This window comes from Nansenia antarctica (assembly GCF_963989245.1).
Source record: "Nansenia antarctica genome assembly, chromosome: 3".
Classification (NCBI taxonomy): domain Eukaryota; kingdom Metazoa; phylum Chordata; class Actinopteri; order Argentiniformes; family Microstomatidae; genus Nansenia; species Nansenia antarctica.
The window spans coordinates 63,630,877-63,644,283 of NC_137688.1; the positions used below are offsets into that span (position 1 = coordinate 63,630,877).

Consider the following 13,407-nt stretch of genomic DNA (forward strand, 5'->3'; position numbering starts at 1 on the left):
TCTACCTGGTTGAAGGAGGAGTCGCTGTCTGAGCAGTTGTCAGTGTAGTGGTTGGCCTGCGGGGGCCGGCCCCCCTCCCTGTGTAGCTCCTCCCCCTTCCGCAGGTGGTCCTCCTCGAACCTGTCAATCAGAGACTCCACCACCACCATCATGGTGCTCTTCAACCTCTGCATCATCTGTCTGTACCTGGGAAGAGGAGGAGGGGGAGGGGCCACCAGGGAGAAGGGGGAGGGGTCACCAGGGAGGAGGGGGAGGGGCCACCATGGAGGAGGGGGAGGGGTCACCAGGGAGGAGGAGGAGAGGGAGGGGTCACCAGGGAGGAGGGGGAGGGGCCACCAAGGAGGAGGGGGAGGGGTCACCAGGGAGGAGGGGGAGGGGTCACCAGGAAGGAGGAGGAGAGGGAGGGGTCACCAGGGAGGAGGGGGAGGGGCCACCAAGGAGGAGGGGGAGGGGTCACCAGGGAGGAGGGGGAGGGGTCACCAGGAAGGAGGAGGAGAGGGAGGGGTCACCAGGGAGGAGGGGGAGGGGTCACCAGGGAGGAGGGGGAGGGGTCACCAGGGAGGAGGGGGAGGGGCCACCAGGGAGGAGGGGGAGGGGTCACCAGGGAGGAGAGGGAGGGGTCACCAGGGAGGAGGGGGAGGGGTCACCAGGGAGGAGGGGGAAGGGTCACCAGGGAGGAGAGGGAGGGGTCACCAGGGAGGAGGGGGAGGGGTCACCAGGGAGGAGGAGGAGAGGGAGGGGTCACCAGGGAGGAGGAGAGGGAGGGGTCACCAGGGAGGAGGGGGAGGGGTCACCAGGGAGGAGGGGGAGGGGCCACCAGGGAGGAGGGGGAGGGGTCACCAGGGAGGAGGGGGAGGGGTCACCAGGGAGGAGGGGGAGAGGGAGGGGTCACCAGGGAGGAGGAGGAGAGGGAGGGGTCACCAGGGAGGAGAGGGAGGGGTCACCAGGGAGGAGGGGGAGAGGGAGGGGTCACCAGGGAGGAGGAGGAGAGGGAGGGGTCACCAGGGAGGAGAGGGAGGGGTCACCAGGGAGGAGGAGGAGGGGTCACCAGGGAGAAGGGGGAGGGGCCACCAGGGAGGAGGGGGAGGGGTCACCAGGGAGGAGGGGGAGGGGGAGGGGTCACCAGGGAGGAGGGGGAGGGGGAGGGGTCACCAGGGAGGAGAGGGAGGGGTCACCAGGGAGGAGAGGGAGGGGTCACCAGGGAGGAGGAGGAGAGGGAGGGGTCACCAGGGAGGAGTAGGAGAGGGAGGGGTCACCAGGGAGGAGGGGGAGGGGTCACCAGGGAGGAGGAGGGGTCACCAGGGAGGAGAGGGAGGGGTCACCAGGGAGGAGGGGGAGGGGTCACCAGGGAGGAGGAGGAGGGGGAGGGGTCACCAGGGAGGAGGGGGAGGGGTCACCAGGGAGGAGAGGGAGGGGTCACCAGGGAGGAGGAGGAGAGGGAGGGGTCACCAGGGAGGAGGAGTAAGGGTCACCAGGGAGGAGGGGGAGGGGTCACCAGGGAGGAGAGGGAGGGGTCACCAGGGAGGAGGGGGAGGGGTCACCAGGGAGGAGGGGGAGGGGTCACCAGGGAGGAGGGGGAGGGGTCACCAGGGAGGAGGGGGAGGGGTCACCAGGGAGGAGGGGGAGGGGTCACCAGGGAGGAGGGGGAAGGGTTACCAGGGAGGAGGGGGAGGGGTCACCAGGGAGGAGGGGGAGGGGCCACCAGGGAGGAGGGGGAGGGGTCACCAGGGAGGAGGGGGAGAGGGAGGGGTCACCAGGGAGGAGGGGGAGGGGTCACCAGACAGGTCAGCTGAGGAAATTCAGGCTGCCGAGGTTCATGATGGTCCAGTTCTACACGGCCATCATAGAGTCCATCCTCACCCACTCCATCATCACCTGGTTCCCCGCTGCAACGGCCAAGGACAAGGCCAAGTTGCAGAGGGTTATACGTGCAGCGGAGAGGGTGATCGGCTGTCCCTTGCCCTCCCTCAACTCCCTGCACGACACCAGGGCTCTGAGGAGGGCAAGGAAGATCATGGCCGACCCCTCCCACCCCGGCCACGGCCTCCTCACCCTGCTTCCCTCTGGGAGAAGGTTGCGGCTGCCGAAAACTGTAAAGGCCCGCCACAGGCTCCGTTTTTTCCCCTCAGCCGCCAGGCTGCTAAATGACTCTGGCTTCCCCCTCCCCCCGCCCCCAAGTCTGCTCAGGACTGAATATGCACTGGACCCATTGAAAAACTCTGCACTGCACTTTATATATATATATATATATACAGTATATATATATATAGCACTATCCAATGCACTGTGTGTCCTGTGTTGTCCTGTTTTTGCATTCGTTCTTGTTCATGTACAGTATACATGTGAAAAAAGCATAAACGCACCTACTGTAATACCAAAACAAATTCCTATGTGTCAAGCATAATGGCAATAAACCTTATCTGAATCTGAATCTGAATCTGAAGGAAGAGAGGAAGAGGAGGGGCCACCAGACAGGAAGAGAAGGGGTCACCAGAGAGGAAGAGGAAGGACCGTGCAATGTGTCATCATAACGGGACGATATCAAAGCCTATCATGTACACACACACCCACACCCGCACACACGCAAGCGTGCATATACATGCACACACCCATACAAGCATATAAGCACACATGCACACACACTCACACACACAACTAACACACACCCCCCCACCCCACATACACACACACACAGGGCTACTCACTCTGCAGACTCCCTGGTCCTGCTGGTAACGGCGTGGACCAGCGTGTCGTGTCCAGAGCCGATGGCGTGCCCCTCCCCCCGGGCGCAGCTGTCCGTCTCGCCCTGCACCACGGCGCCCACGCAGCTCTCCACGTACTGGCGCAGGAACTTCACAAACTCAAAACTGGGGGGAGAACCAAACGCCACGTCACCACACCGTCCTGGCGGAACCTGGCGGAATTTCCACCGTAGACTGAAGACCTCCTCCTCCTCCTCCTCCCCCTCCTCCTCTATTGTCTTATTGAATGTTTTATCTATTTACTTCTTATATTTGCTTTTATTAATTGTCATTTTTATTTTCTTACTACTATACTCCTCTTGCTGTATTTTTAATAATGTAGGCCTATGTAAAGCACTTTGAATTCCCCCGGTTGTATGAAATGTGGTATACAAATAAACACTGCCTTGCCTTGCCTTGCCTTGCCTTGTCATGTGTTTACTCATACAGTAGAAGACACACCTAGGCTTGTGCTCGGACTCGGAGGGCTAACTCAGTCACGTGCTTAGTGCTTACTTGTGGAAGTTCTTGTCCGTCTCCTCCAGGTGCAGCAGGACCTCCTCAGCGCACTCCATGGACGGAGCTCCGGAGATCCTGTCCCTGACGCTCCTCAGCAGCTGCCGGAGGAGGGACTGCAGCTCGGCCTCGTCCTTCCTGAGAGGAGCCTGCACCTCCTCCTCGTCCTGCCTGAGAGGAGGCTGCACCTCCTCCTCGTCCTGCCTGAGAGGAGGCTGCAGCCCTGCCTCGTCCTGCCTGAGAGGAGGCTGCAGCCCTGCCTCGTCCTGCCTGAGAGGAGGCTGCAGCCCTGCCTCGTCCTGCCTGAGAGGAGGCTGCAGCTCGGCCTCGTCCTGGGACAGCTGCGACATCCTGGACCCGACGGGGACGTGGAGGCGGTGGGGGTCCCTGCTCTGTACGGTGCGTCTATGAATGAATGAATGAATGAATGGTCTTTATTGTCATTAATACAGTACAGGTACCAAACAACGAAATTTAGGGGGGGGGGCTCCCCTGGTGCTAGGATTTTTTTTTACTAAAAACAAGAAGGGAAAGGAGCTGGTTTACACAAATAAAGGCTATGTACACTATCTACTATACTATACACTATACAAATGAAACACTGTGCTGTACTCTATGCTATGCTATAAATATCCTAACATTTCCTATCTCTGAACCTTATGTACACGAGGGTTGTCATATTGCACATAGTGTTATTGCACATTCATTTAAAGTGTAGTTTGCAGGTTTTAAATGTTCACAGTTGTGTTTCAGTATTGCACTTGATTACAATCTAGTAGTGTGTGCAATGCATAATGCATTTCCATGTTTTTCTCTTGCATGTATTGCATCGCGTGTAGTCTTTGAAGGAACTCTGCAAGTTGCAGTATGCTCGCTAGCTAGCCAGTTAGCTCGCCGGCCAGGCTAAGTTGAAGCAGCGTTGCACAGCTAAGAGATTTACTCATGTGGATTATCAACAACATAAACATCACTGCTATACTTACATACTAATGTGGAGTATCGACAACACTGCTCTGCTTACAGAACTCAGCTGCTACTGAAGATGCTGCGTGACACAGATGTAACATCGCTGGCTGACTGACAGTTATGTCTTGACAGCTCCGTCACCATGGAAACAACTAGCCCGCTGCATTGTGGGATATTCAGAGAAGCAGCCGAAAGATGACGGTAGACACTTTTTTTTAATGTAGTTTATATTGTTGCTATTGTGTGTTTATTGATTACTATTGTTCTATTGTTGTTTTTATGCTGTGTGGATATGTTAAAAAACTTTGAGCTGCAATGTTTGCACAAATAAAAGTTAGTATTATTATCACTGTGCCTTTAAAATCCTTTAACAGCGGCAGTCACGTGGGTCTTTTTGTTTTGAAACTACTTCCGGGATTTCATCTCGCTGTGGATGAGCATCACCTGTCAAACCCAGACACAGCTTCTCGTGTCTACCGTTTAGATGGCAAAATACCACAAGGCAATTTAACCTGTAGCAAGCGAAGTGGATCATCCATCGTGGTTATTTGACATCTTCAGACTACCCCAGAGAACTCGCGTTGTGCGTCACTCAGTAAGTGTGCCAGGTTTCTGAAACCCACACGGCTACAGGCTCTAGTATGGCCACTGTGGACAGTTTCGATCTATTGTACAGAGAAATTGCTCGGTCATGCAACTCGTACGTGGAGACCCTGGCCCTGGTCGGTGCGCTGTACACGGCCAGTAAAGCCATATGGCTGCTGCGGGACTGCTGCAGCCTGATCCGGGTGCATGTCCTCCCCCGGATGATACCAGGCAAGCGTCTGGCCCATCGCTATGGTGAATGGGCTGTCATTTACGGTAAGGCGCAAACGCGTTCTAAAGCACTTCTAGGCCCTATAAGGTAACGGTAATTGTGTTGCCTGCGTTGTATTGTATTGTGTGGTGTCGCATTGAATGTGGACATCTATTCACGTCCCGTTTTGTTTGTTGCTTGTGTTCTTCTTCTTCTTCTTCTTCTTCTTCTTCTTCTTCTGACAATTCCCCCTCTAGTAGTTGCCCCACACTGGCATTGCCAATGTTGCTGAATTGAATTGAAACGATCAGTAATCCTCCTAGTTCTTCTTTCGAGATCTTTCTCTCTTCAAATAGCTGACCTCTCTGACTGACCCCTGTCTGTCTGTGTCTGCCTGTGTGTGTTCCTACAGGCGCCTCGGAGGTCATAGGTCAGGCGTACGCCGAGGAGCTGGCCAGGCAGGGCGTCAGCCTCATCCTGGTCAGCCAGGAGAGGGCCGCCTCCGCCGCCATCGAGGAGACGGCGCGGGCCGTGTCGGAGGCGTACGGGGTGCGTTCCCTGGTGGTGGTGGCCGACTTCAGCCAGGGGCGGGCGGCCACGGCCGGCAAGCCCGTCACGGACGCCCTGAGGGACAAGGACGTGGGCTTCCTGGTCAACTGTGTGTGCGACGACGAGTCCCTCGACGGCGCCGACGGAGGCTGCGGCCCGCAGAACCTAACGGACCAGTCGGAGGAGCGCCTGTGGGACGTCCTCAGCAGGAACGTTGCCGCGGCGACGCTGATGACGCGCCTGGTGCTGCCGGGGATGGTGGAGCGGCGGAGGGGGGCGGTAGTCAACATCTCCAGCGGCGCGTGCGCCAGGCCCTCCCCTGGCAGAGCTGCTCTGTCTGGGACTACGGTTAGATACCACACGCACACACACACACACGCACACACACACACACGCACACACACACACTTATACACACACACACATACACATCTTTCTCTCTCTCTCTCTCTCTCTCTCTCTGCCTCTCCCTCTTCCTCTCTGTAGTCCTACCTGTCTCTCTGACTCCGCCCCTCTCTCTCTCTCTCTCTCTCTCTCTCTCTCTCTGTAGGCCTACCTGTCTGTCTGACTGCGCCCATCTCTCTCTCTCTCTCTGTAGGCCTACCTGTCTGTCTTACTCTGCCTCTCTCTCTCTCTCTGTAGGCCTACCTGTCTGTCTGACTCCATCCCTCTCTCTCTCTGTAGGCCTACCTGTCTGTCTGTCTGACTCCATCCCTCTCTCTCTCTCTCCCCAGGCCTACCTGTCTGTCTAACTCCGCCCCTCTCTCTCTCTCTCCCCAGGCCTACCTGTGTGTCTAACTCCGCCCCTCCCTCTCCCTCTCTCTCTCCCCAGGCCTACCTGTCTGTCTAACTCTGCCCTTCCCTCTCTCTCTCTCCCCCCAGGCCTACCTGTCTGTCTAACTCCGCCCCTCTCTCTCTCTATCTCTCTCTCCCCAGGCCTACCTGTCTGTCTAACTCCGCCCCTCTCTCTCTCTCTCTCTCTCTCTCTCCCCAGGCCGACCTGTCTATCTAACTCCGCCCCCCTCCCTCTCTCTCTCCCCAGGCCTACCTGTCTGTCTGATTCCGCCCCCCTCTCTGTCTAACTCCGCCCCCCTCCCTCTCTCTCGCTCTCCCCAGGCCTACCTGTCTGTCTAACTCCGCCCCTCCCTCTCTCTCTCTCTCTCCCCAGGCCTACCTGTCTGTCTAACTCCGCCCCTCCCTCTCTCTCTCTCTCTCCCCAGGCCTACCTGTCTGTCTAACTCCGCCCCTCCCTCTCTCTCTCTCTCTCTCTCTCTCCCCAGGCCTACCTGTCTGTCTAACTCCGCCCCCCTCTCTGTCTAACTCCTCCCTCCCTCTCTCTCTCTCTCCCCAGGCCTACCTGTCTGTCTAACTCCGCCCCCCTCTCTGTCTAACTCCGCCCCTCCCTCCCTCTCTCTCTCCCCAGGCCTACCTGTCTGTCTGACTCCGCCCCCCCCTCTCTCTCTCCCCCAGGCCTACCTGTCTGTCTAACTCCGCCCCCCTCCCTCTCTCTCTCTCTCCCCAGGCCTACCTGTCTGTCTGACTCCGCCCCCTCTCTGTCTAACTCCGCCCCTCCCTCTCTCTCTCTCTCTCTCCCCAGGCCTACCTGTCTGTCTAACTCCGCCCCTCCCTCCCTCTCTCTCTCTCCCCAGGCCTACCTGTCTGTCTAACTCCGCCCCCCTCTCTGTCTAACTCCGCCCCCCCCTCTCTCTCTCTCCCCCCAGGCCTACCTGTCTGTCTAACTCCGCCCCTCCCTCTCTCTCTCTCCCCCCAGGCCTACCTGTCTGTCTAACACCGCCCCTCCCTCCCTCTCTCTCTCCCCAGGCCTACCTGTCTGTCTAACTCCGCCCCTCCCTCTCTCTCTCCCCAGGCCTACCTGTCTGTCTAACTCCGCCCCTCCCTCTCTCTCCCCAGGCCTACCTGGACAGCTTCTCCAGTGCCCTGCGCCATGAGTACGGTCGCCATGGCATCTTCGTCCAGAGCCTGGTGCCTCTCCGCGTGGCCTGCAGGGGAGGGGCGTGGCCAGGAGGAGCAGGGGGCGGGGCCGGGGGCGGGGGTGGGGGCGGGGGCGGTGGCTGGCTGGTGCCGAGGCCGGAGGTGTACGCCCGCCACGCCGTCTCCACGCTGGGCGTCGCCCACAAGACCACCGGCTACTGGCCACACACACTGCAGGTACACACACACACACCCACACACACACACACTGCAGGTACACACACACACTGCAGGTACTGGACACACACACACTCACACACACTGCAGGTACACACACACACACACACACACACTGCAGGTACACACACACACACACACACACACACACACACACACTGCAGGTACACACACACACACACACACTGCAGGTACACACACACACACACACACTGCAGGTACACACACACACACACACTGCAGGTACTGGACACACATTTAATAAGGGAACAATATGCTTTTTTATTCATATATACAGCTAATGCTAACCCTCTATTCCTTGTGTTCTAACGTACAGCTAATGCTAACCCTGTATTCCTTGTGTTCTAACGTACAGCTAATGCTAACCCTGTATTCCATGTGTTCTAACGTACAGCTAATGCTAACTCTGTATTCCTTTTGTTCTAACGTACAGCTAATGCTAACCCTGTATTCCTTGTGTTCTAACATACAGCTAATGCTAACCCTGTATTCCTTGTGTTGTGGTCTGTTCCAGTATGGACTCGTGCAGTGTGTTCCAGAGTGGATTTGGGTCCTGGGATCCCGGATGCTCACCAGCTCCAGCTGAGCGCTCTCTCTCCCTCGTACAGAAAACACTGAACTCCATCTGACTCTGTTATATTAGCCCATTGTTATATTAGCCCATAGCTATATTAGATCAGGACAATATTAATAATTATATTACATAATACACATTGTTCCTAGCTAGCTGTACAGTCAGAAGGATGTGTTAACACACTGTTGTTTCTAGTTCTACATCACGTTCTGGCTTTGGTGTTGTCTGTGTGGTTCATGATGTAACTGAAGGACTGGAGGTGATGAATAATGAAGGATCAGAGGGTGGATCTTCAGAGTGCTAGAGGATGTGTGTATTGACAAGCAGTGGTGTAGTCTACGTGATACGCAGGACTACGCTGTATACCCACTAGGAAAGGCCAAGGATTTCCATATACCCACTTAAAAATGTGTGAGGATATGTAACAGCGTTTTGTGACAGAACTTTCACACTTTCATTCATAAAATTCAACCCGTCTGTGTTACGAAGCACTTGACTTTTGGACCATTGGGACTGACTATAGCGTCATATACCATCAACGGGGGGAGATGTGACATGAAATATGTCAAAATGTAGCACTATCATGCACATATCAGCCTTATAACATGTAATGTTATATATATATATATATATATATATATAACATTAGACAGGGAGTGCAGATTTATTTTTATGGCGTTCCGAAATGAACGATATGAGGCTGGGAGGGGAAAATCACAGTATACCCACTAGAAAAAACTAGACTACACCACTGTTGACAAGACAGGCGCAGACAAAACAGGAAGGCAGCAGACAAAGAAGGTGTCTGGGAGAAAGTTCTGGATCAGCTGTTTCTCAAAGTATAATTCTCCTGCGCATTCACAGTTCTACCTGGTTCTATGTCAGAACTAGCCCTGCTCTGACTGACACTTCTCTGAATCCTGCTGCACAGAGACGGTTCTGTTATCAAACGTTAACGAATGAAGCAAAATATGTCAAACAGCAATAGTATGCCAAAGTCAAAACCACCAAAGCCCTGCTTCTATATTCTAGGCCTTTATTTATTTGCGAAACAGGAGGTAGGCTCCTGCCCTAAGGGCCGTCAGGCTCGAGCACCATCGGTTCTCAAGGCTACTTGATTTACTTGCAATGGCTGCAATGGCTTGCACCAGAACTATTACGTTTACCTTTGGCCCCCTTTCCCAGACTCTTCATAATGTTGTTTGAGTTCTTATCTCACCAGACCTCACAGTCCTCAGTTTAAGGCCAACAAACTTCAGCAGAAGGAGCTTCTGTTGGAGGGGGGTGAGGCATGCCCCTCTCTGACCAAGCTGGACAATATTTGACAAATAATGACAATATTTCTGTCTATTTAGGGGACCCTTCTTTGGCTCGTGAGAGCTAATTTTAGAACTAGTGGCTGAAATTCTCCCCCAAAAAGTTCTGTAGAGCACCTTTAAAGATGCCTTTCATTACACTGAACTGAATGGATGTGTTGTGATTGTGTGTAGTGTGTAATGATTGGAAGCTTGAACTGCCTATCAAATGTATATTTATTCAGAGAATATAACGGGTACAGGAGGGTAGTCTGTAATTAGCCTGGGAAATCAGCCAGCTCGATCTGATCCTGGATCAGAGAAAAGAATCAGGGTCATTTTGAACCAGATTAAAAGTTTTAACAGCTGGGCCCTGGGGTTTGAGATGTGGGTTGTTTGAGGAGCTGTTTTGAGAACGACTGATATTTGAAACTGAGATGTGTTGTTTTGATTGACAACTGTGTTGAGATGGTCGTCAGTGACAATCAATGACGGTGTGATGTCATAAACTTTATGACATCACACCGTCATTGATTGTCACTGGCGACAATAAGGCTGACATAAAGGCTTTGTGGGTTGGATCACCTTTCATATACAGTGTATTCACAGTGGGCGGATATGGGTCAGGGGAGGCTGGTGGAGGTAGAAATCAGAGGACGGGGCTCATTGTGATGCGTGGAATGACTATCAAACGGAACGGTATCAAACATGCATTTACATTGAGCCCGTCCTCCGATTTCTACCTCCACCAGCCTCCCCAGACATGACTATGTTATGCATTGCATAAAGAAACCGTTTAGCCCCAATAAAGACAGTCCTGACTATTTAAATACTTTGCTTGTTGATTGTCTTGAGGATGTTGTTTCTGATTACACAAGAACTGGAGAAGGAGCAGTAGTGTGTGACGCTGTTCTCTACAAATACAACAGAGTCTGATAAATGATTCACCCTTCTGGTGCCCTCCACCATGTTGACCCTCCTGATCCATGTTGACCCTCCTGGACCATGTTGACCCGCCTGGACCATGTTGACCCTTGACCCTCCAGGAGCGGAGCAGCAATCTTCTGACCAGTCACACAAACGAGGTCAGACAGACAATGTTGGTAAACATCACAAGGACACGTGCAGCGAAGCCTGTCTGCATGACATGACATCTGTCTATGTCTACAGGGTTACCTGACAGTTGTTAGGAAGCAACTCATCGTTTACTTTCCTCATGTCTGACATGTGTATCGTATTCTTGCTGCCTGTTAGCAGTATCCTTAGGTCTGGTTTAAACTGGCTTCAAAACAAACCGTTTTTTAAAAATGTATTACCCAATATTGTGAAAAAAGCAGCATCCGATTCCGCACACTCAAATCTGTGCAAAAATCATTATTTTTATTAAAGGTTTTCGGTCATAAACCTTCTTCAGGCATCTATGACCGAAAGCTTGTAATAAAATGATGATTTCTGCACAGATTTGAGTGTGCGGATGCTGCTTTTTTGCACTCTTTGATACTCTTCAGCTCCAGCACCTCAGCTCAGTCTGATAACGGATGAGAGGTGGTATTTTCACTATTATCGAATATTGGCATTTATAGATTTCACAGAAGACACAGAATGACCATCTAATGGTTTCAGGTTAGATTGGATTCCCCCATGTCCACACCCTGCCCATGCCCACACCCTGCCCTAGGTCGTCATCATGTGCCAGGGGGAAGAGGGAACGTGGGATTTGTAGTCTTGTAGTTCAGATGGTTCCTCCTCCATAAGAGGGGAAGGATGGGAGGATTCTCTTCTTCTTCTTCTTCTTCTTCTTCTTCCTGACTGTTGTCCTCCTCCTCTGAGACGTGACCGGCTTCATCCGTTCTTCTGGGTTTAACCCTTCGGTAAGGCAGACAACATAAAGAACTCACATTTTCATGACATTATTTACACTGTTGAATATCAGATACATGCAAATTAAAAACTGTGATTTCATGATCTCTGAACAGAGTTACGGTGAGTTGCCCGTGGTTGGTTGGTGTTCGTTGTTACTCATTATTGCATTGAGCTGTTATGGTTAATAAGGTTAATCTCACCTGAAGTTTTTTGTGTTCCGGAAGATTTCAGAATTCAGAATTAGACTACAATGTGTTTTGTGGAAATGTTTAAATGTTTGTGGAAGGGTTGATGATGGGGGGTGGGTAGGGGGGGGGGGGGGGGGGGTGGCAACGATATAATAGGGAAAGAAAAAAGTGTAATACATCAATGTTCAGTCAAACGAATCAGTCGGCTTTAGTTCAAACAGTAAGGAGGGTCACAAAGTTTGTTGGACTCATCTGTGGCACTGGAACTGTTCATGTATTCATGTAAAGGAAAGGGAGGGGGGGGTGTTCCTGAGACACATTGCGTCTGTAGGATAGACCTATCAGGGTTTAGTACATTTATTTTATTTTTTTATTTTATTTATAAAGCACCTTTCGAAACAAAGTTACGGTTTAGAGGTTAAACAAGGTGTCGTCCTTGGTTCCCACCAGATTATGGGACACCTGCTATGGAACCAGAGTCCTGAGACAAGGGAAGATAAACTCAACCAGAGTCCTGAGAGAAGGGAAGATTAACTGAACCAGTCCTGAGACAAGGAAAGATAAACGGCAGCTCTCTGTATGGCTGCCTCAGGTTCATGTAGGAAGATACCTGATGCTGCATCTATCAGCTGCTGGGGCCACACTTATCACCGGCCTCCCTCCCTCCCTCCCCCCTCCGTCTGCTCACGCTGCCCCATAGCAGCTGATAACCACAGACCTTGAGGCCATGGCCGTGCATCCTGTTGATATTAATAGATGTAGGTCACTTAGATTGTTCTAAACCTGATAATCTTGTGTTTTTAACTCGTTAAAGTGTTTATTTTATTTTATATATAGATTCCTTGAATAGGGTATTAATGTCTTCTTTGGTGTCTTACCTTTCTGGACTTCCAGAGTAAGGCTTCTCCCAAGTCTAAAGCATCTTCAATGAAGTCTCTGTTGAGAGGGTTATTGCAGTGGTGTAGTCTACGTGATACGCAGGACTACGCCGTATACCCACTAAGAAAGGCCAAGGATTTCCGTATACCCACTTACTCCAATGTGCGAGGATACGTAACAGCGTTTTGTGACAGAACTTTCACACTTTAATTCATAAACTTCACCCCGTCTGTGTTACGAAGCACTGACCTTTGGACCATTGGGACTGACTATAGCGTCATATACCATCAACGGGGGGGAAATGCGACATGAAATATGTCAAAATGCAGCACTGTCGTGCACAGATCAGCCTTAAAACATGTCGGTTTCACAGACAAGGCTTAAGCCTAATCCTAGACTAAAAAACATCTTCAATGGAGATTTTACATTGAAAGTGTGATTTAGTCCAGGACTAGGCTTAAGCCTTGTCTCTGAAACCGGCCCGTAATGTTAGATATAATGTTAGACAGGGGGCGCAGATTTATTTTTATGCCGTTCCGAAATGAACGACATGAGGCTGGGAGGGGAAAATCACAGTATACCCACTAGAAAAAACTAGACTACACCACTGGGTTATTGGGAGCAGACTTAGTGCCTGTAATATAATTTATTCATCAATTTTCCAACTGGGTTAGAGAGGCAAGCTAGCAATCGGAAGGTCGCTGGTTCGATCCCCGCCTCAGGGGAGAGCTTGCATGTGCCCTTGAGCAAGGCATTTAACCCCTAATTGCTCCAGGGGCACCGAATATGGCTGACCCTGTGCCTCGAGCAAAAAAATAATAATTCCAACAATTGTCTGACAAGTTCATTG

At 52.2% G+C, this 13,407-nt stretch overlaps 2 protein-coding genes across 2 annotated transcripts in view; one reads left to right on the plus strand and one right to left on the minus strand.

Annotated features, from left to right (window-relative positions):
- tbc1d32 (TBC1 domain family, member 32) overlaps positions 1-3,607 on the minus strand; it is a gene marked incomplete at both ends in the record, with an annotated part of 78,331 nt that extends 74,724 nt beyond the window's left edge. The window contains 3 exons of the mRNA XM_080527427.1: positions 6-186; positions 2,706-2,867; positions 3,258-3,607. Coding sequence (XP_080383553.1) covers positions 6-186; positions 2,706-2,867; positions 3,258-3,607 — 693 coding nt within the window. The remainder of the gene's footprint in view (positions 1-5; positions 187-2,705; positions 2,868-3,257) is intronic.
- Positions 3,608-4,864: 1,257 nt separating this feature from the next.
- hsdl1 (hydroxysteroid dehydrogenase like 1) lies at positions 4,865-8,344 on the plus strand (the record flags this gene model as incomplete). The annotated part of the gene is made up of 4 exons (XM_080525321.1): positions 4,865-5,084; positions 5,432-5,916; positions 7,480-7,737; positions 8,273-8,344. The coding sequence occupies 4 exons, from the start codon at positions 4,865-4,867 to the stop codon at positions 8,342-8,344; spliced, it is 1,035 nt and encodes a 344-aa protein (XP_080381447.1).
- Positions 8,345-13,407: the final 5,063 nt, after the last annotated feature.